Source organism: Phascolarctos cinereus, unplaced genomic scaffold (genome assembly GCF_003287225.1).
Source record: "Phascolarctos cinereus isolate Bilbo 61053 unplaced genomic scaffold, phaCin_HiC Scaffold_5;HRSCAF=322, whole genome shotgun sequence".
NCBI lineage: Eukaryota > Metazoa > Chordata > Mammalia > Diprotodontia > Phascolarctidae > Phascolarctos > Phascolarctos cinereus.
In genome coordinates this window covers 455,444,668-455,472,323 of record NW_027555958.1, presented here as the reverse complement: position 1 = coordinate 455,472,323, position 27,656 = coordinate 455,444,668, and the positions used below count along the sequence as shown (strand labels likewise).

Below are 27,656 nucleotides of genomic sequence, written 5' to 3'. Positions count from 1 at the left end.
AAAGTGGGCACCATTATCCCTAACCTGTCCATTTCACAAGGCTATTATGGAGAATGAGATGGTCATTTTAAAAGCCTCTGTAAGTTATTATGCCCATCATTCTGGACAGATGTTGGCAAGGGACAAGGAGCTGGACCCAGATTTGAAGAGGAGGAGAAGCGTGGACTGAAACACAGGATCATAGATCTCCCATTGGTGGATTCCTTCCTGGGCCTCCATTTTGGGCTTAGTCTGTTCATGAACCATTTGCCTTTTGATTGTGCTTCTGATTCTACTGTCTTTACCACCAGGTGAGTACCTTCTCTTCCCTTCTTCTTTAATGCATGGTCTTCCCCCATCAGAATGTAAACTTCTTGAGTGCAGGGACCCTCTTTCTTTTTGCTTGAATTTGCACCCAATACTTAGCATAGTGCCTGGCAAAAAGCAAGCTTTTAATAAAGGCTTAATGCCTTGCCTGCCTGCTCAGCACTAGAAGGAGGGCCAGAGGTCATCTGGTTCCTCCTCTTCATTTTACAGATGCAGAAACTTAATGAGAGAGATTAAATAATTTGTCCAAGGTCACACAAGTAGTAAGTGGCTGAGTCTGGACTTGAATCCAGCCTCTGATTTCAAATCCAGTCCCCTTTCCACCATCCCACTCTGTACCATTCCTTCAACAGGCCCCAAGCTACTCCCTGACACCAAAATCCATCTTTGGGGTATCAATATTCCCTTAGTGATGTTGTGTGCTGTAAATCATGAAACATCACCATCTTAGAAGAACCACAGGAGCATAGATAGGAAGGGATCTTGGAGGTCAAAGGGTCCAATCCCCTTATTTGACTTGTCCAAGGCCCCACAGATAGTGACTAGAAGAGTTGGTATTTGAACATGGGACTCTCTGACTCCAAATCCATGACCTTCCCACAGTGGGACTGAGTGGAAGGGACAATGATGGGTATAGGACTGGGAATGGGAATGAGAATGGGGATGTGGATGGGGAAGGGTGTGTGATAACAGAGATGGGTAAGAAGGAAGGAGAGAAGGAAGAGATGAAAGAAAAGGGTGAGGAGTTGAGGATAAAAGAGAAAGGGTGGGGAAGAGGTTGGAGGGGCAGGAGGAAGAAGGGGTCATTTCTGATGACACTGAGGCTTTTCAATGTTGCTCATTTCTCCAGCCCCACCCCTACCTCCCAAACCACATGCCCAGACCCATCTCCACAAGCACTTCTCTCCGGTCCTTCCATTGCCTCTAACGTGTTCTATGTCAGGTCCAGAACCCCCTTGAACCCCCCTGCTCACCTCCAAAAGGCTACTTAGGCCAGCTGGGCTAGGATCTTCTAAGAAAAGAGAGTTCAGCAATGTCTGAAGGGCATCCAGTGTCTGAGAATACAACATCTGAGGAAGGAGAGGAGAATAGAAGAGATGTGATTGTGAGTTCTGGAGAGTGGTGAAGGGACCTCCCACAAACAATGGGCCGTTTTCAGGGTAGGGGATCAAGGAGTTGCCTTTTAGCCCTTTCAGTGAGTCAAAGGGAAGAGAATCATAAAATCTCACAGGTGGAATGCCCTTTAAGGTCAATCAGTCAACTGATAAGCAATTATTAAGCACCTACTGTGCTAAGCACTGGGGATACAAAGAAAGACAAAATCAGCAACAACAAAATGCAGTCCCTACCTTCAAGGAGCTCACAGTGTAATGGGGGAGAACACATGCAAACAAACGAGCCATAAGCAGGATAAATTCGAGAGAAGTCACTGGCACTGAGGGGGCTTAGGAAAGACTTCTTACAGAAGGTAGGACTTTAGCTTAAACTTGAAAGAAGCCCTAGAAACCAGGAGGAAGAGATGAGAAGGGGAGAAGCCCAGCAAGGAGGGCCAGCCAGCAAAAACGTCCAGAGGCTGGAAACAGAGACTCATTTGAGGAACAGCATGGCAGCCAGTATCCCTGGATCACAGGATGTAGCGAGGAAAGTGACAACGGTCTGCAGACTAGAAAGTCAGGAGGGAGCCAGCTCATGAAGGGCTTCAGAAGCCAGGCAGATTTCCTGTCTGATCCTGGAGACGTTAGGGAACCATTTGAGTTTGCTGGCTAAAGGAGTGACTTGTCCATCTAAGGGCGCTTTGGCAAGAAGACTTTGCTTGCTGAGTGGAAGACGGGCCAGAGTGGAGTGGGGAGAGACTTGAGGCAGGAAGACCACCAGAGGCTATTCCAGCAGTCCAGGCAGGATGAGAGGAGAGATGGGGGTGTGTGTATTCAAGAGGCAGGATGTGACAACTGATTGGTCACGGGGGTCAGGGCTTAGGTGACTAAGATGGTGGTACCCTCAACAGTAACAGGGAAATTCGGAAGCAGGGAAGGTTTGGTGGGAAAGGTTTAGAGTCCAGTTTTGGACATGTTGACTTTAAGTTGTCTGTGGAACTTCCAGCTGAGTAATTAATATCTAGTTTAGTAAGTAGACATTAATGATATCTGACAGTAGGAGATGTGAGTTCCTTGAGGCCAGAGACTGTATTTGTACCAGTCCCTAGTTCTTAGCTCACTGTCTGGCTCATACTAGGTGTTTAGTGAATGCTTACTGACTCTCAATCAGTCCACAAGCTTTTATTAAGCACATGCCAGGCACTGTGCTAGGGATAAAAAGAAAGGGAATAAAAATATCGGCGAAAAGAAAGACGGTCCCTGCCCTCAGGGAGCTTACATTCTAACGGAGAACACAACACATAAAAAAAGCTTAAGAAGGAGGGGATACCCAGTGTGGGGGGCATGATGGAGAAATGCAGAAGAGTGTAGTCTGGTGGGATGTCAAAGAGAGGGCTGGTCTGGGCACCCTCCTTAAATGGAGGTTCTGGAAGGAACTTTCCACATCTAATCAGAGGCAGGGGCCCAGGGACACAGGGTACTTCTAAGGCATGAATTCCAGGACTGATAGACTTTCCAGGATAACTGGCTAGCTGATTGACTTGCGGGAGAGACTGTAGGTTGGTAAGTCCCTCTCAAGGCTCAAAGTACGAGATCCTCTTTTTGTGTTGAATGAACAAAGGTGGAAAGGAAATGAATGATGTATACAACATTCCCATTGGTTCTTTTAACACCATTGGTCAGGTGAGCTATCAATTCTAGCATCAGGCCAGCCGGTCACAGTATAATAACAATTAAAGCCATCACTGGTTGGCCAGGTATTGATAGCTTAACCAGCCAGTCGGTGACATTTAGGGAAGACAGGGAGGGAATGGTCTCTTCTGCCTTCATAATCATTGGCTCTTTCACTGTCTTTTAGTGCAAAATTCCCCCTAAAGGGCTACTTCTACCATTAGAGCCTCATTTCTTTGGCTTTAGAAAGATGCTGATACCAGAAGAGGAGATTTGGATGGCTAGCTGTGGAAGAGCTGGGATAAGGGTGCCTGGGAAGAAGGAGAGGGGCACTGAAAGGAAGTGGGAAGCTGCCAAAGGCCAATCTCCCATCTTCACATGCCCTCACTCTGGCCCTGCCTCAGCTGGATAGAGATCATTATGTTTATGGAGACATTAAGTCTATGGAGACCATTAAGTATAGCTAGCAAAAGGATTACCTCCTTCTTCCTGTAGTACTAAAAAATCCCACCTGAAGATAAGACCATGTAGAGCAAACCAGCCACAAAAGAAACCAAAAAGACCTGGGTTCAAGTCTTTCCTCTAACACATCCAGGCTGAGTGAGCCTGGTGGCTCTCTCTAGGACTATTGGTTGCAGTGGAGATGACGACCTTCATTAGGAGAGAAAGAGTTTCTTACACCAAAGAAATCACAGATCTGCCCCGATTAATGCAACAGGAAATAGAAGGTATAAACAATGCTATCTTAGGAAAAGAAAATGAACAAAACCATAAAGGAACTCCCAAAGGGAAAAAAAACCCCCCTGGACCAGATGGATTTACAAGGATATTCTACTAAACATTTAAAGGATAATTAATTCCAATTCTATAGAAACTGTTTGCCAAAAATAAAATTAAAAAATAACGAATGGGTCCTACCATATTCCTTCTATGACACAAATATGATGTTAATACCTAAACCAGAAAGAGTCAACCCAATATCCCTATTGATGCAAAAATTTTTAATGAAATATTAGCAAAGAGACCACTGCACAACTGTGACCAGTCTGGATTTATACTAGGAATGCCAGGCTGGTCTATATTAAGAAAACTACAAATATACTTGACCATATTAATAACAAAAACAACAAACACCATATGGTTCTATCAAGAGATAGAAAAAACTTGATAATATACACTGTTTGAAAAAAATTAGAAAGTATAAGAATAAACGATGCTTTTTACAAAGTGATAATGTATCTATCTAAAACCAAGAGCCAACATGATCTGTAATGGGGATAAGCTAAAGGCCTTCCCAATAAGACCAGTGGCAAAACAAGGATGTCCATTATCAACATTACTATTCAGTATAGCTGCTAGAAATGCTAATTATAGCAATCAGATAAGAAAAAATAAATTGAAGGAATAAGCATAGACAAGGAAGAAACAACATTACCCCTTTTTGCATATTATATGATAGTTTACTTAAAGAACTTTAGAGAATCAACTAAAGAACTAATTAAAATAATTTATTACTTCAGCAAAGTTGCAGGATATAAAATAAAATCAGACAAATCATTAACATTTCTTTATATGACCCACAAAATCCAGTAGGAAGACATAGGAAGACAAACAATATTTAAACATTACAGATAGTACAAAACATTTGGGGTCAGCTAGGTGGTACAGTGGATGAAGTGCTGAGCCTGGAGTCAGGAAGATCTGAATTTAAATCTGGCCTCAGACACTTACTACTTGTGATACCCTGGGCAAATCACTTAACCCTGTTTGCCTCAGTTTCCTCATCTGTAAAATGAACCAGAGAAGGAAATGACAGACCACTCCAGTATCTTTGCCCAAAAAACCCCAAATGAGGTCACAAAGAGTTGGACATGACTAAAAAGATTGAACAACATAGCATTTGGGAATCCACCTGCCAAAACACTGTGAGCAAAATTGTCGGTGCTGGAACAAACCAGAACCAAGACCAAAAATTTAGGAACCCACAAGGGTTTATTGAGTTTGCCAGGAAGGGAATCCCATCTGAACCAGTAAAGACTCCCCAGTGGAACAAAAAGACAAAGTTTGTATAGGTTTAGATTTAGACAGGAGGCTAATTGGGTATGGGGTACCTCAAAGTCGGACAAAATTAGTTGCTGAGACTAGTAATAGGAAAGGCTCTGCTTCAGGTTGGCTCTCTCCTATAACCCCTACCCCCAAAGGTAGGACTGTCATTGCTGTTTTAGCAATAAGAAGGTCTCAGACATGGTGGCTGTTGCAACACAAACAGGGTCATGGGCAAGAGAGAGGAACTTCAGACAATATGGAGTTGCTTTAGCTTTTTTGGTTACCCACAACCCTCCACCCCTTGAGACAATGATAGTTTCACAATTTTTTAAAACAATTCCCAAATCAGTATCAGCCCAAGCAGAAATGATAAGCAGCTTGCAGAATAGGTAACAAGTCCATAATACATGCAGAACTAATAAAACAAGCAAAATTACAATAGGGTGAATAATAACACCTAATATAGTTGTAGCTTTTAAGGGTGTCAAATTCTTTGGCAGTGTCCATAATCTTCAGGGGTCTGGCAAGCACCTCCTGTGCATCCTTCAAGCATCTGTGGATGGATCAGGGCATATTTGTGGAACTATTTCCTTGACCATCTCCAAGTTCCTGGTCACTTGTAAAGATTCTCTAGGTAAGGCTGCTAAAGCCAGCTAGTGATAGTGATAAGACCTAATATATTAGTAAAAACCAACAAAATATAATCAGATTGACTTTCTAGTAATTCGTTCATGTGGTAAAACCAGTTCAGACCTTATGGAGATAACCTTACAAATAACAGAGTTCTAGGAAGAACATCAAAGCAGACTACACAATAAGGTACCTTATACTTGCATCTTCCTACAGCAATTCAGAGGTGCTGGGGTATTGCAACAACAAGATTCATATGTGTGTGTGTGTGTGTGTGTGTGTGTGTGTGTGTGTGTGTGTGTAATATACATATATATATTATATATATACATATATATATATATATATATATATATATATATGTTACAGTTTTACCTATTATGGTTAGAGAGATTTGCTACATTTTTTTTTTTGCTTTTTGAAGAGGCAATTGGGGTTAAGTGACTTGCCCAGAGTCACACAGCTAGGGATTTTTATGTGTCTGAGGCCAGATTTGAACTCAGGTCCTCCTGACTCCAGAGTTGGTGCTCTATCCACTGTGCCACCTAGCTGCCCCAAGAGATTTGCTACAAATGGAAAAAGGAGGGGCATAATTGTAATACCAAGACTGTTCTTCCAGGTCTAAAGGCACAGAATGATTTCATGTAGGTATAACAGGACAAAGTATCCTTAGTTCTGTTTGATCTCAGGTAAGAGTCATATTTAATTTTTTGGAACAGAGAATCATATAGAAAAGTTCTGCATTATTCATAGGGTGTCATAGCCAGGCTTAGGATTAACCAGATGGGAAACATTGCTGTTCAAACAGAAATAACACAATAGAAAAACTGAGTTAAGAGGCTCCTGCCTTCACCAATACAAGGTAACTTTCCCAGACACAGAAGTCCACCTTAGCTGTTCTTGGATCACAATCTCTTCGAGCAACTCATGGCATTTCCCTCAAATGGTGGATTACTGACTTGATGATCATTCAGGCAATTACGTCTGAATTCAAAACTCAGGATAATATCAAATTACAGTCCCAAGAGATTTTACCTCAAATAGCAAGTTTCACTAATCATAGCTTAGAGCTAGATATAGTTATTATTTCTTTCATGTTGTTGCAGTAATAGTTAACAATAAAAAATTTACCAGGTCTTTTTTTAAAAAAATCATTCAACATCCTTTTCTTCATCTTTTTCTTCCTCTTCTCAAGTTTAAACTCATCCTGGCATTAAAATCAATCATTAGAAATCAAGAAAATAATTCCATTCTGGAATTCTACAAAGATAGTGAATATATGATAGCTCACTCAAAACCCCAGAAAAAACAATGGCTGAGGATTGTAAATCTCCAGAATAACGGATATCCGTTTCTTAAGGCATCGTATATTAACCCTTTAAGGCAAAAATAAATCTTTAAGACTGGAGTCTGTTGAGACTAAGCTGCTCAAGATGTAACTTTAATATATACTATTCCAGGTATAATTTCATAATTTTTATAATCACAAACCATCACATAAATCCTTCTATACTGCAAACAAACCTGTAAGTCCCCCTCTACCCTTTGTCAAGGAGTATTTGTGATGGAAAAGGGGACTCCATCTTCTCAGTAAATTTTAGAATTTACTATTTTAGAATTTTAGAAATTCACAACATTTAGCGAGTTCTATCCCAGGCCTCATAGGATTCTGTGACCTTGCCCAAGCAGATGCTCCCAAGAAATGTGGCAAGTTTATAGATAAGAAGATTTTACAAGGTCTTTTCTTCCTTTTCTCACAAAGTAAGTAATTATTATATTCTTCCTTTTTAAAATAGACCCAATTAAATACTTGATAGGTTTTAACATCATGACAATAGCCTCTAATAACAATGAATAATTTTACAGCATCCATATCAAAAGAGTTAAATTTTCCAATGATACAATTGCATCATCCTCTTAACAGCATTTCTTATACAATGGTTTCCCAAAATTCACAGTACAAGAAAATTTAGAAACGAGATAATAACATACACAGTATTATGCATTCAAAACATGAAGCAAAACTTATTGCCAGTCAAATGACATCAATTTAGTTGAATACATTTCCAAATTATCTTACATAGAAAATCACTTTATTTATTTGATCACTTCTGGCATTCTATACTGCTTGCATTCAAGATCATTATATAATAACTTTTATCCAATTATGTTTTTAACAAAACTTACTTTTGCAGCTTCTAAACATATTGCCAAATATTAAGTGTCTTTTCCATTGAGGCCTGATTTACTTATAAAGGGTCAAATATTACAATTATCCCAACTGGAGAACACATCTCCCTTAAAATGAGGCCAGAACAAATTCATTAACATTTGGGTCTATATGTACAAATAGTATCACACAGAATCTCAAATTTCCCCAGGGCCATTTGTGGCTAGCATTTTGCATTATAGGGCCTGCTACTTTCAATAAGTCTGCTGCCAAAGATTTAAAGTGGCAGTCTTATATTCTCTACTCCATCTTTGAAGGTCCAGGAGGATTTTATATTCCTCATGTAATGACTAAATTATACTCCTCTAATGGTCCTTCAAAAACAGAATTTTAGTATACCAACTTCAAATAATTCCATGTTGCAAATACAGTTTTCACATGATAAAGAATAACCACACAATATTTCTCATATCCTTCTTATTTTAACAAGCTCAAAAACCTCCCTCAAACCACTCTTTCCAAAACTCCAAACCTTTACTTTCAAACCCTCCACTCACACTCAGTGGAAACAGATTTTGACTTTAGGTTTCTACTCATTCTCCTTTCATCTCTACTTGTTTAAACCTTCTCTTCACCCCCTCCCTGCCAGTGGCCTTTGAACGAAACTGGATCCTTTTTGTTCTCTTTTCATATCCTGATTTGACACTTCTCCTACTTTCTTAATCCCTCTAGTTTTTATTTCCCCAATCATATTCCAGACTAGCTATAGAACTAATCTTCACATCACTGAATTTCTCATTTACAATTTAATACAAGTTTTTATTACACAATACCAATTAAATGCAATACTGTTAACTTTTTTTAAATTTTAAAAAACATTTATTTATTTATTTATTTTTAGTTTTCAACATTTACTTTTATAAGATTTTGAGTTTTAAATTTTCTTCCCTTCCTTCCCCCCCCCTCCTCCTCAAGATGGTGTGTGATCTGATACAAGCCATGCATATACAATCATATTAAACTACTTCCACATTAGTCATATTGTAAAGAAGAATTAGAACCAAAGGGAAAAATCATGAGAAAGAAAAAAAGAATAAAGGAAAAATAGTATGCTTCGATCTGCATTCAGACTCCATAGTTCTTTCTCTGGATGTGGACAGCACTTTCCATCACGAGTTTTTTGGAATTAGTTTAGATCATTGCATTGCTGAGAAAAGCTAAGCCTGTTGAAGTTGTTCATCACACAACATTGCTGTTATTATGTACAATGTTTTCCTGGTTCTGCTCACTTCACTCAGCATCAGTCCATAGAAGTCTTTCCAGGTTTTTCTGAAGTCCTCCTGCTCATCATAGTATTGCATTACATTCATATAGCACAACTTGTTCAGCCATTCCCCAATTGATGGGCATCCCCTCAATTTCCAATTCTTGGCCACCACAAAAAAGCTGCTATAAACATTTTCGTATATGTGGCTCCTTTTCGCATTTTTATGATCTTTTTGGGATATAGACCTAGAAGTGGTATTGCTAGATCAAAGGGCATGCACATTTTTACAGCCCTTTGGGCATAATTCCAAATTGCTCTCCAGAATAGTTGGATTAATTCACAACTTCACCAACAATACATTAGTGTTCCAATTTTCCCACATCTTCTTCAACATTTATCATTTTCCTATTTTGTCATATTAGCCTATCTGATAGGTGTGATTAATACTGTTACCTTTTTTGGGTTCTCAAGAGTTTACAAATACATGGTCTATTCCAAAATCTTTAGGTGACTTTGCTTCTACTTTACCTAAACAATTACATTCTGTCATATAATTTGTAGAAGAAAATGCAATGGTAATATAAAACATTCTCCCAAATTAAATTTTATTTACTTTTCAAGATGCTCTCAGAATTAAACAAGCTTCTATCTCTTCATGGTCAAGAAAAGATATAATAATAGGCAATCCTTAAGCACCAGATAAATTGAAATAGCAGACTGCAAACCATTTTTTATTTTCACTTTGGAACTTCACTGATAACGCTTTAAAACTGGCTTCAATTCCTTTTTGTTTTATGAAATAACCTTCCTCCCTTGCACTAAAACAATAAACCTGTCACTTTCCAAGAAAAAAAAAGTGATAAAAGTTCTAAGTGCTGTTTCCATGTAATTTCCACAAAAATTTATTCTTATTCTTCCTTAAAATAAATTTTACAAAGTGGTAGCCCCAAACTCACTTAGATATTTTAGAATTTATAAAAACATTCAAACCATACTTTGGAAATTCACAGTAAAGAAGAACTTAGATTTCAGTTATAAATTTAGTCCCTAATTAGTTTAGTATGCCAAAACTTTCTGCAGACTGAGGAAAAATATTCCTTTCCCTCCATTGATATTTCTCATCTGCCTCCCCAACTTGGCCTGAGTTAGAAATGCAGAGAAGAGAGACTTCCTTTTTGAAGACTTTGGAAGTTCTGCATAAAAGTTTTCACTCTTTACACCCCTTTTCCTTTGGCTGATTAGACCACAGGAAGGTCGATTTGATTTTACCAAGACGCCAAACACAGACAATGCCAACAACATACTGTACATTTCACAAATGCAAACATTCAAACAAAAACAAAAACAAGACAGATGCATAGAATCACTTGCTGGTGAAGTCTTTTCCAATTAGTCTAGAGAAATGGTTTCTAAATCGGAGTCAAACTAACAATCAGACAAGACCTGATTAATAATATGGGGAAGATTATCATTTGCAGATCAGAGTGGCATGGTCAATCCTTGCCTCCTGAGTACAAAAACTCACCAGGTTCTCAATACCAAAGGCTGTGCTGAGTAGAGAAGTCTACAGTACTCCCAGGTGATGATCCCTAGAATTCCACAGGTCTTTCTGTCTTGCTAGGGAATCCTAGCACTCCCACCATTTACTGTGGGTAAAATTGTTGGTACTGGAACAAACCAGAACTAGAACCAAAACTAAATGAGGGCTTACTGAGTTTGTCAGCAAGGGAACCCCACCTGCACAGATGGAGACTCCCCAAAGTAGCAAAAAGACAAAGCTTATATAGGTTTTGGTTTAGGCAGGAGATGGATTGGATATGGGATACTTAGGACTGGATAGAGCTTATTGTCGAGGGCTAGTAGGGAAGGAATAGAGGATATGGTTTTCCGTGATTGTTGCTGAGGCCAGTAATAGGAAAATCCCTTTTTCAGGTTAGCTATCTCATGTAAGCCCACCCTAATAGGTAGACCTGTCCTTGCTATTTCATCAATGAGGAAGGTTATAGACAGGGTGAGGGTTGCAATACAAACAGGGTCAGGGGAAAGATAGAGGAATCACAAAGTGAAATTGCTTTAGCTTTCTTAGGTACCCATAGCATCCACAGGAACTATATGAACATAATTACCATACACTGTTTATACATTTAAAGAGACTTGAACAATTGGAGAAATATTGATTGCTCATGTGAAGGCCAAGTTAACATAATAAAAATGACAATACTACCTAAATTAATTTTCTTACTTAGTGCCATAGCTATCAAACCACCAAAGCATTACTTTATAGAGCTAGAAAAATAACAACAAAATTCATCAGGAAGAAAAAAGGTCAAGAATTTTGAAAGAATTAATGAAAAAAATGGGAAGGAAGGTAACCTAGTAAAACCAAATCCTAAAATATACTAAAAAACTGTACTCATCAAACCAATTCAGCACTAGGTAAGAAAGAGAAAGGCTGATTTGCAGAATCAATTAGGGAGACGATAAACAGAAGCAAATGAACACAATAATTTATCGTTTGATAAACCCAAAGATGCCAGCTATTGGAGCAAAAACTCACTATTTGGCAAAATCTGTTGGGAAAAGCATAAAGTAGTAGTCTGGCAAAAACTAGGTATAGACCAACATCTCACACCACATACCAAGACAGGCTCCAAATGGGTGCTTGACTTAAAGATAAAGGCTAACAACAGAAACAAATTGAAGGAGCAAGGACGAAATTATCCATCAGACCTATGGATAAGGGAAACATTCCTGATCAAACAAGATATAGAGAGATTCATAGGAAGTAAAATGAATAGTTTTGATAATACAAAATTAGAAGGGTTTTGTACAAACAAAACCAATGTAGCTAAAATGAGAAGAGAAGCAGAAAATAGGGAAAAACAACTTTGCAGCAAGTTTCTCTCATTTCAAAGATATAGAGGGTGCTGATTCAAATTTGTAAGAATAAAAGCCATTCTTCAATTGATAAAAGGCCAAAGGATATGAATAAGCAGTTTTCAGAGAAAGAAATGCAAGCTATCATATAATTAAAATGCTCTAAATCACTAATAATTGGAGAAATGTAAATTAACATGCCTCTGAGGTACCATTTCACACCTATCAGATTGTGACCTGGGATGTTATCAGGTTATAACTCCAAATCTTCATTTTGCATAGTTTTCCAAAGTTCTGGGGTTCTATGGTTCCTCCAACCCAACGATCTCTGATTCTAGTACTTTGTTTCCTTTGTCTTTGGGTTCTAGGATTCATACATTCTAGAGTTCCATCTGACTAAGTTTCTATGGCTCTAAAGTTCTAGGATGTTGAAATTCGACATTTTCTCATTCTGAGAATCTCTTGGAGACTCAGGAGGGCCCATGTTTAGAGTCATCTAAACTCTTTCCTGTTCACGGGTCTGAGGGCGCCAACGGTGCCACGCCATCATTGTGGTGGATGTTGTCTTACTTTGGATCAAAAAGGATTTTACTTGGGATCACATTTATGAACAGCTACTGTGGGTGGGGAGGGAAGAGAACTGGTGAAGATGAGAAGAGTTTGGTTCTGTCCCTTACCCTACAGTCCACAACCTACAGCCCCCACTCCCCATGGCTTCAGAAGGTGAGAGAAGGTGGCCCCAGGGTGTCCTCTTCACTGATGCAGCATCTGTAGAACCATAGCATTCAGGGCAAGAAGGGACTTTGGGGAGTGTCTATTTCAGGCCCAGATTCCTAAACTGAGGCTCACAGAGACGTCCCAGGTAACACAGGTGAGAGGTGGCACAGCCTTCCCAAATGTGGGAGGGTCTGGAGACCAGGGACCTGGAGAAGATCTTTCCCAGTAAGATAATAATAATAATAATAATAATAGCCATTTGCATAGCATTTTAAGGTTTGCAAAGCACTTTACAAATATTATCTCCTTTTATCTTCATATCCTCATATCTTCACGGGAGATAGGTGCTATTGTTAACCTTATTTTACAGATGAAGGAACAGAGGCAAACCAAGGTTAAGTGACTTGCCCAGGAGTTACACAGTTAGTAAGTGTTGGAGGCTGAATTTGAACTCAGGTTTTCTTGACTCCAGGTCCCAGGCTGTGCCATTCATTAATTGTGTGACCTTGGGCTCTTCATGCAATCTCAAAAAATCAGAGTTGGAAGAGGCCATCTACTCCACCCAATTCATGGCCAAAGCATGAATCCTGTTCATAATGTTTCCAATAAATGGCCAGCCACACTCTGCTTGCAGACCTCCAGTGATGGTGAGCTTATTCTCTGCTGAAGCCCTTCCCACTTTGAGACAACTCGAATTGTTGGGACGTTTTTCCTTACACCGAGCCAGAATCTGCCCGTGACTTCCTCCGACCGGACCTGATTCTGGCCTCGAGGGCTAAGGGGAACGTAGCTGAGCCCCTTTCCCGATGACAACCTTTTAAATACATCTTAGAAAACAGCAACTTTGTCCTACCCCCAACCACGTATCATCTTCCCTGACCACATCCTGGTCAAGACCTCCTCTGGACACACACCGACTTGAGATCACAGACCTGGAGCTGACAGAACCTCCGGTCTACTGGAGAGATGGTAGAGCAGAAGTCTGGAGAAGTTAAGTCACTTGCCCCAGATAACACAGGTCACAAGTGAAAGACTCAGGATCTGAAGCCAGGTCCCTCTGGAGCTGGTGTTGATTCTACTGGCTCGGCAGTGCTTCCGAAGGACCTTCCCTGCAAGCATCCCTTCTACAATGTGGTGCCTAGAACTGGAAACAATCCCCTTCTCCTTTCTGGACCTCCTTGGTAAAATTAGAGCAGCGTGGTCAAACTCAAATAGGCCATGTGGTGACTTAGAAAACCACAAATTCACATTGTCTGAGTTGTGCTGTATTTTTATTCATTTTGTTAAATATTTCCCAATTACATTTTAATCTGGTTCAGTGGCACTTGGGATGTTACTGGCCACGTTGTCGATTGGCCCTGAGTTGAACACCTCTGGACTAAAATATCTGGGGACCCCTCTAACCCCTGAAATTCTGAATCTGTTACTAATTAAGTGAGCACCTTTGTGAATGATTACCTTTCTCAGGAGATGGTCATTCACAGAGCAATGTCAGTACTTCAGAGTGGCCTCAAGACTACCTTGGGTATGGGGCAGCTAGGTGATACAGTGGATAAAGCACTGGCCCTGAATGAAGTCAGGAGGACCTGAGCTCAAATCCAACCTCAGACACTTGACACTTACTAGCTGTGTGACACTGAGCAAGTCACTTAACCCCATTGTCTAGCCAAAAAAAAAAAAAGATTACCTTGGGTAAAGCTTGGTGTCCTCGAGCATCTTGGGAGGGAAAAAAATCCACTCCTGGGAGAAGACAGAAGGTGGATGGAACAGCTGGGGAGCTGAGTCTCACCTGTATAAAGTCAGCATTGGGTCTGTCCTCCTCCTGCATGGTCTGCACCGAGGGTAAGGAGAACACACTCCTCACGCAGACGGCCACCAGCTCCTTTCTCTCCTTTGCTCGCAGGCACGGCCGGATGGGACTAGAGAGGAACGAGACAGAGGGAGGGGCCACTGAAGCAGCCTCCTCGTTATCTCCTGGAAGGGTCTTCCTCCGTCCTGCCTCCATTTAACTGCCAATGTCATTCTCCTAAAATATGGAAGGACTATGCCTCCTCCCTTAAACTCCCCTTGCTCCCTATTACCTCCAAAGTCAAACACCCTGTTCAAAGCCCTTTACAATGAGATGGCTTCCTGGGCTTGTTAGCAGCCCCCCACCCCCCCACCAGCACCCTCAGCCAAACTGACCTTTCCTACCAGACACTCTCCCTTCTCTCTGCCTTTGCATTCCCAGTCTTCACACAGCACTGAGCACATAGTAGGTGTTTAACATGAATTTGCTGGTTTATACGAGCTACAGGTCCACTCTCCAAATGAGCCAAATTGTTTCACCACCTCCCTGTTATGGTGCCTCTCTGCCCTCTCCAGAGTGGGTCCTTAATAACGGTGTGCTGAGTTGAATTATTGAAGGGAGAATAGAGATTGTGGCAGGCTTGGAATGGGTCAGCTTGGGGCCAGGATTCTGGTTCCACTCTCTCTTCCATTGCACTAAAGAACGTCTTAACAAAGTTAGAAGGCACATGTCTCCAAGGCTGCTAATGGTGGGATGGTAGGTGGGAGGGGGACACATATTCTGAGTGGGCACGGAGGCAGTGTAGACTTCTGACCCTTCCTTCTTCACACTGGGAGGATTAATAGGGGATCAAGGCTTAAAGAAGACACTAGAAGAGATACATCAGACAAGGGTGGGGATGGTTCTGCTCTTAGCAGGAGAAGAATTGGGTCAGAAAAGGAGGGGGGCTCAGGCTAGGACACAGTGGTGGGTTAGGGGCAGGTGGGGCAGGGAGAAGCCTGGGAGGGGAGAGCCACATACCTCAGCTGGGCCAGGGCCACCAAGGCCTGCTGCCGGCTAGGACTGGAGAGTGTATCCATGGGCTCCTCCTGGATCTGCTTCTGAAGGAGGGAAAAATGGAGCAAATGAGCCCTCCTTCCCCCCAGGCCCCCGCATCTCACCTACAGGGCCCACATGGAACTGCAGAGAATCTGAGCTAGGAAAGACTCCAGAGGGCAGCCAGTTCAACCTGTATCTGGAACCGGAATCCCCTCTATAATATCTAACAAGAACCATCCAATCTTTGCTTGAAGACTTCCAGGGACGGGGAGATCACTGCCTTAGGAGACAGCCCGTTCCAATGCTGGGCAGAACAAATGCCTCTGAAGGCTCCCACAAGGCCTGATCTTTGAGTGACAGGCAGAGGGCACAGGATAAGCCAACACATTTAATTCTAGATTGGAAATCTCATGGAGAGGGGTGTCATGGAGGAAAGAACACCAGACTGGGGAGTCTTAGATTCAGGATGGAAGGGCTCTTGGAGGCCACTGAGCCCAAAGAGGAGGACAATGATGGCAGTTCTCTTGGAGATTACAAGCGGACTTACCACGTCTCTGTTCAAGAACCATTAATGGCTCCCTATTACTTGCCATAGGATAGGATAGGGCTCCCTCTACCAGTCAGGCACCTTCCCTGAAATTTATGGCAATTTATGGCCAGAGTTTTGTGTCTACTGGGGCCCTGAAGGCTGCAAGTTTGATGCCTTTGGTAGGGCACCAAAAAGTTAAGTGATGTACCCTGGGTCACACAGCCAATATGGGGTGGAGTAGGATTTGAATCCAGGTCTTTCTGAGTTCAAAGCTAGCTCTCTACCCACTAGGCAGCACTGCTTCTCATTGTCTGCCAGTCATTCTAGGCTCCCTGTCATCTGAGATCATCTGATCCATCAGCTGGGAAGGGGAGCCCTCTACCAGCAAACAATGAACTTCTCATTCTGACCCCCTCACTTTTCAGAGGCCCAGCCACACCATCTGATTCTCAGAACCTTGCACGGCTGGTGTGGAATCTTGGAGAAATGCCAGCCTGGGCACTCCAGCTCTGACGCTCCCTAGCTGGGCCATCTGGGCTAAGGTGTTTGCACTCTAAACCTCAGTTTCCTGAACTTACAGAGGAGGACAATGGAGCATCCCCCACCTCAAGGGGTGATGGTGAATAAGTCACTTTGTAAATCCCAAAGCTCTGCAGAGGTGTCAGTTGTTACTGTACAGTACAGGTAAGGAAAATGGGAAAAGGCAAGTGACTTGGCCAAGGTCATGTGACAGGCAAATTGAATCTCCTGTAGCACACTGGGAAAGTCCCCTGGACTGCAGGCTATTTGATGTATCATACCTACTAACTCCTTAGGGAAAAGGGAATTTCATTTCATTTCTAATATTTTACAGTTACAAACTTGGACAGCATCACCTCCATCCCCTAATCTTTATTGTTAGCATTCTAGTTTCCAAGATCACATCCATCTTCTAAGGACTTTTCTAGGTCTGACATTCTAAGTTTTAAGCTCCCTCCCTTCTCTGACCTTCTCTGTTCTCAAGCCCTTCCCAGCCCTGACATCCCCTGTTCTAAGGCCCTTCCCAGCCCTGACATTCACTGTTCTAAGGCCCCTCCCAGAAAGTCCCCAGGGGCTCAGGCAGGTGAGTAAGCTTGTCAGTGGGTCCCCACCTCCCCAGCACCACAGACCAGCACAAGGCTTCCGCACCATGGTCTTCTTTATCAGCTGTCTCTTGTCTTCATCCAGGTCCAGCTGCTCTTTAGGTCCCTCGGGGGCAGTCTTATTCTCTTCCTCCCAGAGGGCAAAAGAGAAAAGGCCGCAGGGTGAGCCCCAGTTCTCCGCGGGCTCAGAGAGCTGGCAGATACACGACAACATGGGAATCTCTTCTCTTCAGCTGCTGACCATGGTTTGGACTTGGAGGGCAGCTGGGCCTTCCTCTGACCCAGGGAAGGCACCATAATGTTAAAGTTGTAAGATCACAGACTGGGGGGTTGAAAGGACCAGAGGAGTCATTTAGACTGACCCCTTCATTTTACAGTTGAGGAAACTGAGGCTCAGTTACCCCCTCAACAGAGGCCTTGATCAAGGTCACCCAAGCAAAAACAAGAGTTGGGATTCAGCTCAGGCCCCAGCCATCTGGAGGAGGAAGAACATTTGGAGAGGGAACAGGGTCCGTGTCTTGGGTAGATAGGTTACTAGACAGTGAGGCAGGGAGGCTATATTTCCCAGGACCAGTATCCACACTGGGACCCCATCTCATGGGGCCTACGTAATCAGTGTTCAGAAATGGCGGGTGGGAGGGGGAGAGGAGCAGGGGAAGAGCTGAAAAGGACTCAGGTGAACCTTGAGTAGGCCACGAGTCTGAAAAAGGATGAAAAGGGCCAGTTCCACCTGCCTTTCCTTTCTGGTTGGATTTCTAAAGGTCTCTGGCTTTGTTGAGAGACTGCTCAGCCATTGGGGGAGACAGAGAAGAGACGAGAGCTGGAGAGAAAGAGAAAAGAAAGGGATGGGAGGACTGACCCCCTGCCCAGAATGAGAAGGGAAGTGCCCCTCTCCTCCCATTCAAAGTATGTCCCCTACTCCATCCATCCAAACCCCCACTTTAAGCGCTACTGAGAACCTTCTGGACACATGTGCATTTCAACTGGATTAAGGCACTTTGTCGCCTGGGAGTTCTTTTCTGTTGGTTGACACAGTAGCAGAGAAAAGTTTGCCTGATTTATCCATTAGCTGTCACTATCACCCAAATAAAGCCTGACCCCTGGAGAGTGGGACACAGAATGACTCCCTCTGAGCCCACCCAAATTCTGCCTGTCCTTCAGGATCCAGGAAGCTTTTGCTGACCCTCCCACCCCACAGCGATCCTCCCCCTATGTGACACTTGGCTGTTAGCGTAGACTTGCCTGGCACATGTCTCTATGGAAGGCAGTGATACAGAGAAAACACTGGGACTGGAAGCCTGGAGACCCCAGATGAGCTTCTCATTCACTGCATAGCTTTAATTTGGGGTTCAAAGCAAAGGATCTCCAAGGTCCCTTTGAGCTCTAACATTCTGGGGCTGCTAGGGGATGGCTTGGCTCCCCCTCTGGACAGTTAGCGTCTTGAGGCTGGGGTGAGGGGTTTCCCCAGTCTGGGGATAGGAGTAGACAGAGGTCCTTCTAGAACTCCCCTACCCCTAATTTTCTATGTTCCAAGGTTCTTCCAAGCTTAGCCCTTCTATGTATAACATTCTGCATTCTGTGTTCTAAGGTCCCTTCCAGCTCTGACATCCTGTGTTCTAACATTCTGTGTTCTAAGACCTTTCCTAACTCCAATGTTCTATATTCTAAGGTCCCCTCTAGCTCTAACATTCTATGTTCTAGCATTCTGTGTTCAGAATTCTAAGGTCTTTTCCAAACTCTAATGTTCTATGTTCTAAGGTCCCTTCCAGCTCTGACATTGTGTCCTAACAAAGGTCCTTTCTAGCTCTGACATCCTGTGTTCTCACATTCTGTGTTCTAAGACTTTCCTAACTCCAATGTTCTATGTTCTAAGGTCTCTTCTAGCTCTAACATTCTATATTCTAGCATTCTGTGTTCTATATTCTGAGGTCTTTTCCCAGCTCTAATGTTCTACGTTCTAAGGTCCCTTCCAGTTCTGGCATTCTGTGTTCTAACATTCCATGTTCAGTATTCTAAGATCCTTTCCATCTCTGATGTTCTGTGTTCTAAGGTCCCTTCCAGCTCTGACATTCTGTTTTCTAACATTCCATGTGCAGTATTCTAAGGTCCTTTACAGCTCTGATATTCTATGTTCTAAAGTCCCTTCCAGCTCTGACATCCCGTGTTCTAACATTCTGTGTTCTAAGACCTTTCCCCACTCTAATGTTCTATGTTCTAAGGTCCTTTCTAGTTCTAACATTCTATATTTCAGGCTTCCTCCTCATTCTGTCATTCAAAGACTCTGATTATGTCATGTATCTCACACAGCGCCTGCCAAAGGGTCCTAAACACATCAGGAGCATAGCAAAGGTAAGAGCAAACAATGGAAAGGCAGGACCAGTGGGGATTGCTCCAAACCCCAGGGTCTTCTGTGAGGCTCAGCCCTGTGAGAAGACCCCTGCAAGGATCCCCTCTACGAGGACATGTGGGCAGGGCCCTGTGTGGGTCATTGAGCAGGGAGGAGTCAGATGTCCAGAGTTTCCCAGAAGGAGACAGACAGATGGAGCAGAGAGCCAGGGCCCTTCCCTGTAGAGGAAGAGGGGTCTCTAGTGGAGTGCCCCAGGGATTTGTCCTTGGCCCTGTGCTGTTCAACATTTTATCAGTGACTTGGATGCAGGCAGAGATGGCATGCTTATGATGCTTGCGCTACATATCTGCTATTCTCTCTTGACTCCTTCTCCTCGGGGAGGCTTGATGCAGCCTCAACATAGATCTCTGGATGTCTCCAATTCAAAGCATGGGAGAGAAGAAGGAGAGTTAAATTCTTCCCATCACTCCCTAACAGGGAAAGAGATGTGGGGTGGGGACTTTGGAGGGCACAGGCTGGTCACACAATCTCCTGCCTCTGCCAGAGACACTCCAGGACCCAGACTAGGAGTCAGAGTGCTGGCTGTTCCTGAGGGCCTCTGAACAGGCCTAGGCTTGGGAAATTCCATGGAGCAGACTTGTCGATAGAGCTTCATTCTGAATCTCTGGGTGAGTGTTAGGAAGTCAGAAGATCATAGAATCTCAGAATGTCAGGGCTGGGAGGGGCCTTAGAGCAGAGAATGTCAGACTGGGAGAGACCTTAGAACAAAAAATACAGAATGCTAGACTAACTGGGAGGGATCTTTAACACAGCATGTCAAAGGTGAGAGGCACCTTAGAACACAGACTATCTGCTGAAAGGGCCCTTTGAATATCAAATGTTGGAATATAAAATACAGACTATTAGAGCTGCAAATCTAACTTCCTCATTTTACAGGTGAAAAAAGAGGTCTAGAGAAATGACTTGCTCAAAGTCATACAATGAATTTTCATACAATTACCTTCTCTATATGTGAACATCTCATCCCCTTAACCGTATTATAAGCTCTTCCAGGACAGGGACTGTGATTTCTTTTAGGTCCTTCATCATGGAGTGATTCTAAATCTTTCTTCCAGAAAAACATTAAGTTTTATGTTTAGAAACACGCATATATTTTGGTGCAAGGCTGGATTTATCACCAGCAGTTCCACTCCAGAAAACAACCTTAGGAAGGAAAAAACTAAGGGAAGCGGTAACTATTGAAATTTCAACTTAGCTGGGCTAGAGATTATTGCCGGGAGTGGAGAGAATGCTCTCTTCTTGGAGATAGAGTGGAAAATGACTCAGATGGGAAGAAAATGCTTGTGGTTTTGTGGAGCTGGCATAGAAACATGATTTTGTGGTTTGTCTTGTTTCTTTTTTTTTTCCAGATGGGAAATCTAGGAGCTGTAGTGTAGAGAGAGGAGCCCTGGACTTAGGGGTTCTTAAAGAGGATTAGGGTGTTAGCTCTAGTTGTACCACTGTGCCACTGGGCAAGTTAGTACTACCCTTCTCACCAGAGAAGCTTCCTCATTCCTCAGTTTCCTCATTAACTATCTGTCTCCCAGGACTGACAGGAACCAAGTACTTTATAAATCTCAAGTTCTGTAGACATGAGGACTAATATTTCTTTTTTTCCCTGGTGGATCTCCCTCTGGTAAAGCTAAGCAAGAGAGCTAAGACAAGTAGACATATTCTTTGCCTGTGAAAAGAATATAAAGAAATGCTCCCAGGCAGAAAGGGGTTAGTTGCTTAGTAAAAATCCAAGCATAAAATGTCAAAGTAGCAGTTATAATGATGTGAACCTGGTGTGGAATATTCTTATGCCTTGCTGCCAGGTAAGACTTGGTGTCCTGGTGTGGGAAGTCCTGTGCCTACAGACTCAAGGTCTGAACCCTAGAGTTTGTCTATATCACCATGGGCAAGTCACATTTCTTCTGGGCCTTTAAAAACAAAGTATGAGAACACCAAAAGAAAGCAGACAACTGTGAATTGAAGACTAGTTTTCATGGGACTGCTATCCACTAATCCCTATGCCTCATCAGAAATCATTCATTATTCTCTGGGCTTTAAGAGAGGGTTCAGGAGGTGCTCTAGATTCTGGTGAGTGGAGGTTTAGTGGAAACACTGGCCTGTAGGTGTGCCTGTGGAACCGTCAGTCAATGAACAGATGTTTGTGAAAAGAGTATATGTACGGTGTGAAACTCGGTAGTTAGGTAGCTCCTCAAGTTTGGCAGCTAAGTGGCGCAGTGGGTCTGGAATCTGCAAGGCCTGAGTTCAAATGTGACCTCAGACGTACTAGCTGTATGACCCTGAGCAAGTCACTTAATCCAGTTTGCCTCAGTTTCCTCATTTGTAAAATGAACTGGAAAAAGAAATGATAAACTGCTCTAGTATATTCACCAAGAAAACCCCAAAAAGGGTCACAAAGAGTTGGCCACAATTGAAAAAACAGCAAAAACAAGTCTGGGGCATGAGTCTGGTTTGACAGAAGCATGGAAGAAGCAGCCACCCCAGAGGATGGCTCATTCTGCCGATCCTTTAAAACACTCTCGGGATCACACACAGCTCTGGCTCCCAGCGTCCTTCCGTGGGGGGATAGGAGCATTTGGGGGAGCAGCCTCATGTCTGGATTGGGGACTGTGGTGACAGACTGTGGCATTTGTAGATACCTCATTGTCACCATTTCTGAGCCCCCAGTGGTCTCTGCATGAGGGGAAAAAATGTTCAGGAATAAACCAATAGTCCCAGAGCTGGGAGTAAGTATAGTTTGTGGCAGGGGGAGATATTGACGAGTGGAAATTTTGTTGGGGGAAGGAGGGTCGATGTGTGTCAATTACCACTCTTCCCACGCAGTCATTGACAGTCATTCCGTGTCTTCCAGACTCTCCCCTCAACCAGCCCATCTCTCTCCATGACCATCTTGCGCTTTGTCCAAGTCCAAATAAGTCTTCTCTGCCAATGGGATTCCCTCTCCCCCATCTGCTAGCTCAGTAATGGTCAGCAAAGAAAACGAGGGTAGTCTAGCAAAACTTGCTTTCAGTGACCCTGTGCTGGCTTTCTGGAAACACTTCTCCTTTCCTAAATGCTCCATGAAGCCCCTTTTCATGAGCTATTCTGGAATTTTGCCAATAAGACAATCCAAGTTCACCAGTCCTTCTTTCCCCGTTTTGATAATCTTGAGCCTGTCAGCCCCTCTCCAGGCCCTGTCTGTGCTCCTCAGCTCCTCAAGCATCACATGCAGCCATTTAGAACCCTGGACAGTGTGGAAGAGTCAGGAAGACCTGGGTTCAAATCGCAGCTCTGCCACTTGCTAGCTGTATGACCCCGGGCAAGTCAATTCATCTAAGTCTCAGTTTCCTCTTTTGTAAAATGGAGATAATAATAACACAGATCAAACAGGTTTTTTGTGAGAGTCAATGCAAGTAGAGTGCTTTGCAAACCTCAAAATGCTTTGTAAATGCTTGCTCCTATTACTCTGGGCTTGTGGGGACTCTCTCTCTCCCTCTCTGTCTCCCTCCTCTCTCCCTCTCTGTCTCCCTCCTCCCTCCCTCTTTCTCTCCCTCCCCCTTCTATATCCCTCTCTTCCTCCCTTCTCTTCCCCCTCCCTCTCCCTCTCCCTCCCCCCTCTATATTTCTCTCTTCCTCCCCCTCCTCCCCTCCCTCTCCCTCTCCCTCTCCACCTCTCTCCTTCCTCCCTTCTTCCTTCTCTCCCTCTCCCTCCCCCATCTATATCCCTCTCTTCCTCCCTCCCCCTCCCTCTCCCTCTCCTTCTCCCTCCCCCTTCTCTCTCTCTCCTTCCCTTCTCCCTCCCTTTTCCCCTTTCTCCCTCCCTCCCTCTCTGTCTCTGTCTCTGTCTCTGTCCCTCCCTCCCCACCTCTCCCTCTCCCTCCCTCCTTCTCTCCCTCTCCCTCCCCCCTCTATATCCCTCTCTCCCTCCCTCCTCCTCCCTCTCCCTCTCCTTCTCCCTCGCCCTTCTCTCTCTCTCCCTCACTTCTCCCTCCCTTCTACCTCCCTTCTTCCCTTTCTCCCTCCCTCCCTCTCTGTCTCTGTCTCTGTCCCTCCCTCCCCCTCTCCCTTTTCCTCCTTCCTCCCCTCTCAGTATAATGAGCTTTCCCCTAATGCTTAAAGGGTTGTCATATCCATGAGTTTGTGTCTCAGTACCCTGTTCTTCATCAATCAGGGCAAAGATTTCAGGGCAGCAGGTAGTGTGGGTGGGAGAGTGGGTTAGATTGTTGTGTACCCACAGTTTTTGGTTCCATTTCGTGGATGAGGAAATTGAGGTCTAGAAAAAAAGATATAGCTATGACCTCAAAGAGATTTACAGTAGAACCAGGCTTGAACCTGGGCCCCCTGGCTCTCAGACCAGGCCTCCTCCTCACGAGCTCAGGGGAAAGAATGTTGGATTCAGAGTCTAAGGGCCTGGGTTCAAGACCCAGCTTTGCCACTAACTTACTCCATGATCTGGGTCAATTCTTCTCATTTCTCTGGTCCTCAATTTACCCACATATAATGTTAGAGGGTCGGACTAGGTGACCCTAGGGTACTTCTAGTGGATCCAGAGCCTTGAGATCTCCGTGCAAAGCTCTGGGTTTCCTTACCGTCAGATGCGGTCTGATAGGTGTAGGTGTCTTCAGGGACAGACTTTTCCATTTTCCTCTTGAGTTCTGTTGTCCTGTTGTTACACCTCATGGGCATCCTGAAGTCTTCTGATTCACCCTGGCTGATTGTCAGGGTCACACAGGAAACGTCCGTTAGGATGCAGCCTGCATCGGCTCTCTTGCCCTGGCTGTCATCGACCACCAGGGACATGCAGGTGATGGGTGCAAGGGCCATGAGTGAGTTGGGTCTGGCGATGTTGGAGTCTGAAGTAGTTTTGTTGGCCAAAGTAGAATTAAAGGCCTCATTGGTATTGCCCATTGCCATGGTCATGGTCTTCCTGGAGGCTGGACTTGGGGGTGGAGACTGGTCCGTGCTAGAACTGGACCTGGAGATGTTGCCTATCCCCAAACCCAGAGACCTCCCGGAGCCAGGACTGGGGGTCGTGTTGGAGAAGGGAGACAGGACTGGGTTGGAGCTTGGCCTCGAGACATTTTCCTGGCCCAGTTTCCTTGGAAGTTAGGACTGGAGGTTGAGTCAAAAGTCATTGGCTGAGCACTGGTAGAGCCAGTCAGGGAACCAGTGTCATAATTCAGACTCAAGGCCTTTTCAGAAGTCAGGCTCAGGCTCAGGCTCGCTTTGGCTAACCTGGTCTTGGAGGTGCTATTGGAGTTCAGTTCCAAGGCCCTGTGGGTACTGGGAATTTTATGCTCAAGGAGGGTGGAAGAAAGAGTTGGTACAAGGGGCATGTTCGAGCTGGGACTGGGCCTGTCAGCCTCTTGGCCTGGGAGAAGGTTCAGGCTGGGGTCTGGGGCAATCATGATATTGGAACTGGGAGTGGAAGTCTGGTTGCTTGACACAAGAACCATGCTAAGGGCTGGGGCACTGGTGATGTTGGAGCCAGATCTGAAGGTACTGTTTGACTCCACGCTGACAGTCTTGCTGGAGGTGGGGCCCTGGACCTCGGTGGAGGTCAGAGCAATGGCCAGGTCTGCGTTATGCTGAGATCTGCTCTCTGAGTCCAGATTCTCAAAATCACTCCCACAGAAGTTGGAGTCAGGACTCCACTAGAGTCCAGTCTGGGCGTGTTGTCCACATTGAGAGCCAGGGTCTTACTCGTGCTGGGACCCATATCCCTGGGACCCAGGGATATGCCCAAGGCTGGGAAGAGGCCCATGTCTGGACTGGGGGTCATATTGGAGCTCTTATTGAAGTCTGGGCTCCTGTCTGGATTCAGGTCCATGCCTGATTCCTGGGACTCTAAAAGCTACTGCCCCCTTCTTCCTTCCAAAAGCCAACTGTCCAGCACTCTGCAGCTCCCCTGGAAGAAGGGAAAGGTTATGGACCTCCTGCCCTTCTACACTAAAGAGGAGGGGGGGGGAAGGAGGGGCACTTTGGGACAGAGAAGTGGTGGGCTAGAGGTACAGAATGAGGCATACCTCCCCAGCTAATCTAGCCAGGTATTTCTTTTGTTTGACTGAACTTCTTTGTTACAAAGGAGGGTTCTACTGAGGCGATGGGGGCACTGAAGAGCTGTTGGGAAGTTATAGGGACGGAGGGAAAAGAACACCAATACAACCTTCATTTAAAAAATGATTGGGCAGATGCCTCACAAATAGTGACCACATTTCCAACCAGCTCATAGATGAGGCTGGAAAAGCAAAAGGGAGGGTGGGGCGAGTAAGAATGAGTAATGTTTGAACCAAGCCTGGGAGGAGCCAGAGGTTCCCCTTAAGCCATGTGCTCCCTCAAATTCACATGGCTCTAGACACTGAGCAGCTTGGAGTCTTTAGAGGATACAGAAGCACAGGAAACGGTTGTAAGCTCCAAGTCAGAGAAATGCTAATTTGCTCCAGAAAACACTCTGTGAATGGCCACACCATTAGTCTGCACTGAAGTTTTTCCCATTCACAGAGCAGCACATAACCCTCAACATGCTATGAGGAAACCTGAGGCCGGCCCAACAGTGCTCCAGTCAGATCAGCTGGATCACCCCTCCTCCCTACCAGTATGCAGGTGCTCCCTCTCCAGAGCGGCTGCCAAGGCCATCTCACCTGCACACATGGTGTCCTCAAACTGGAGCAGCCCCTGAGGACGAGTAAGAAAAGAGTGTCAGGAAGAGGGTTTCCTGGACCCATCGTGAAGAATGGACAGGAGTACTTCATTACAATATGGCAGCCCACTCCCAGACCCCCTCTTCCTCATTGACCAAAGGCACAATTTGACGCTGTTAACTCCAACCCTGTGACCACCCAATTGCACTCCCTTCCCTCTCCAGCTTTTTTTTTTTAGGTAATTGGGGTTAGGTGACTTGCCTAGGGTCACACAGCTAGTAAGTGTCAAGTGTTTGGTCTGAGGCTGGATTTGAACTCAGGTCCTCCTGACTTCATGGCTGGTGCTCTATCCACTGTGCCACCTAGCTGCCCCCCTGTCTTTTCTTCACAATAATCTGTCTATTCCAACAGGTTGTCCTCTCATTCATTCCAGCCCACTTCTCCCTAATTTTCCAGACTGCCTATAGATAGGTTCAAGCATTCACCAGTCTTAAACAATTTTGCCTAGACCTGACTGTCTCCTGAAACTATCCTCTTCCTTCTTTCCTTTCTTTTTCTTTCTCTCTTTTCTTTCCCTTCTTTTGTTTCTCTCTCTCTTTCTCTCCCCCTCCCTCTCTCTCTCTCTCTCTCCCTCTCTCTCCTTCCCTCCCTCTCCCTCTCTCTGTCCCCCTTTCTCTCTCTCTTCCTCTCTGTCACTGTCTGTTTCTCTCTGTCTGTGTCTCTCTCTGTCTCTCTGTCTCTCTCTCCCCCCTCCCTCTCTCTCTCCCTTTCTCTCTTTCCCTTCTTCTCTCTGTCTCTCTCTGTCTCTGTCTCCCTCTTTCTCTCCCTTTCTCGCTCCCCATCCCCCCCCACCGTGTCTTTCCCCCACTACCTCTCCCCTTTCTCAGACAAACTCAGCCAAACAAACCTTTCTGCCCTTGTTGCCTTTCCTTCCTGACATCAAGCTCCACTTGGATTCTTTGTTAACTTCCCCCTTTTTCCTGGTTCTGCCCTCCCAGGCTGTAAAGAGCAAATGTAATCCTTCTCACCATTACAGCCAGTACTTGAAGATAGCTCTCACGTTCCCCTTGTTCTCTTTTCCAGGTTATACGTGCCTTGTTCTTTCAATCAAACCTCATGTGACATGAACTTAAACTGCTTCACCCCAATCTGGCTGTCCTACTCTGGACACCCTTCAGCTTGTCTCTGTCCTCCTTAAACCAAAGTCCCTAGAAATGGACACAATCCTCCCAGTGTGCTCTGGCCAGAGTAGAAGACAGTGAAGCCATCACCTCTCTATGCTGGGAAGCCCTGTGTCTCAATGCAGCCTCAGGTCTCCCTAGCTTGTCTAGCAGCCACATCGCTCACATGGAGCTTGGGGTCCACTAAAATCCTCAGATCTTT

General features: G+C 44.4%; 1 protein-coding gene across 1 annotated transcript in view; it reads right to left on the bottom strand.

The window, feature by feature from the left end:
- MROH7 (maestro heat like repeat family member 7) overlaps positions 1 to 25,521 on the bottom strand; it is a 57,269-nt gene extending 31,748 nt beyond the window's left edge. The window contains 7 exon segments of the mRNA XM_020976919.2: positions 1,281 to 1,376; positions 14,568 to 14,697; positions 15,588 to 15,667; positions 17,302 to 17,381; positions 24,222 to 24,725; positions 24,728 to 25,232; positions 25,265 to 25,521. Of these exon segments, the coding sequence (XP_020832578.2) occupies positions 1,281 to 1,376; positions 14,568 to 14,697; positions 15,588 to 15,667; positions 17,302 to 17,381; positions 24,222 to 24,725; positions 24,728 to 25,232; positions 25,265 to 25,462 (1,593 nt within the window). The 5' untranslated portion in view covers positions 25,463 to 25,521.
- Between the last annotated feature and the right edge of the window lie 2,135 nt (positions 25,522 to 27,656).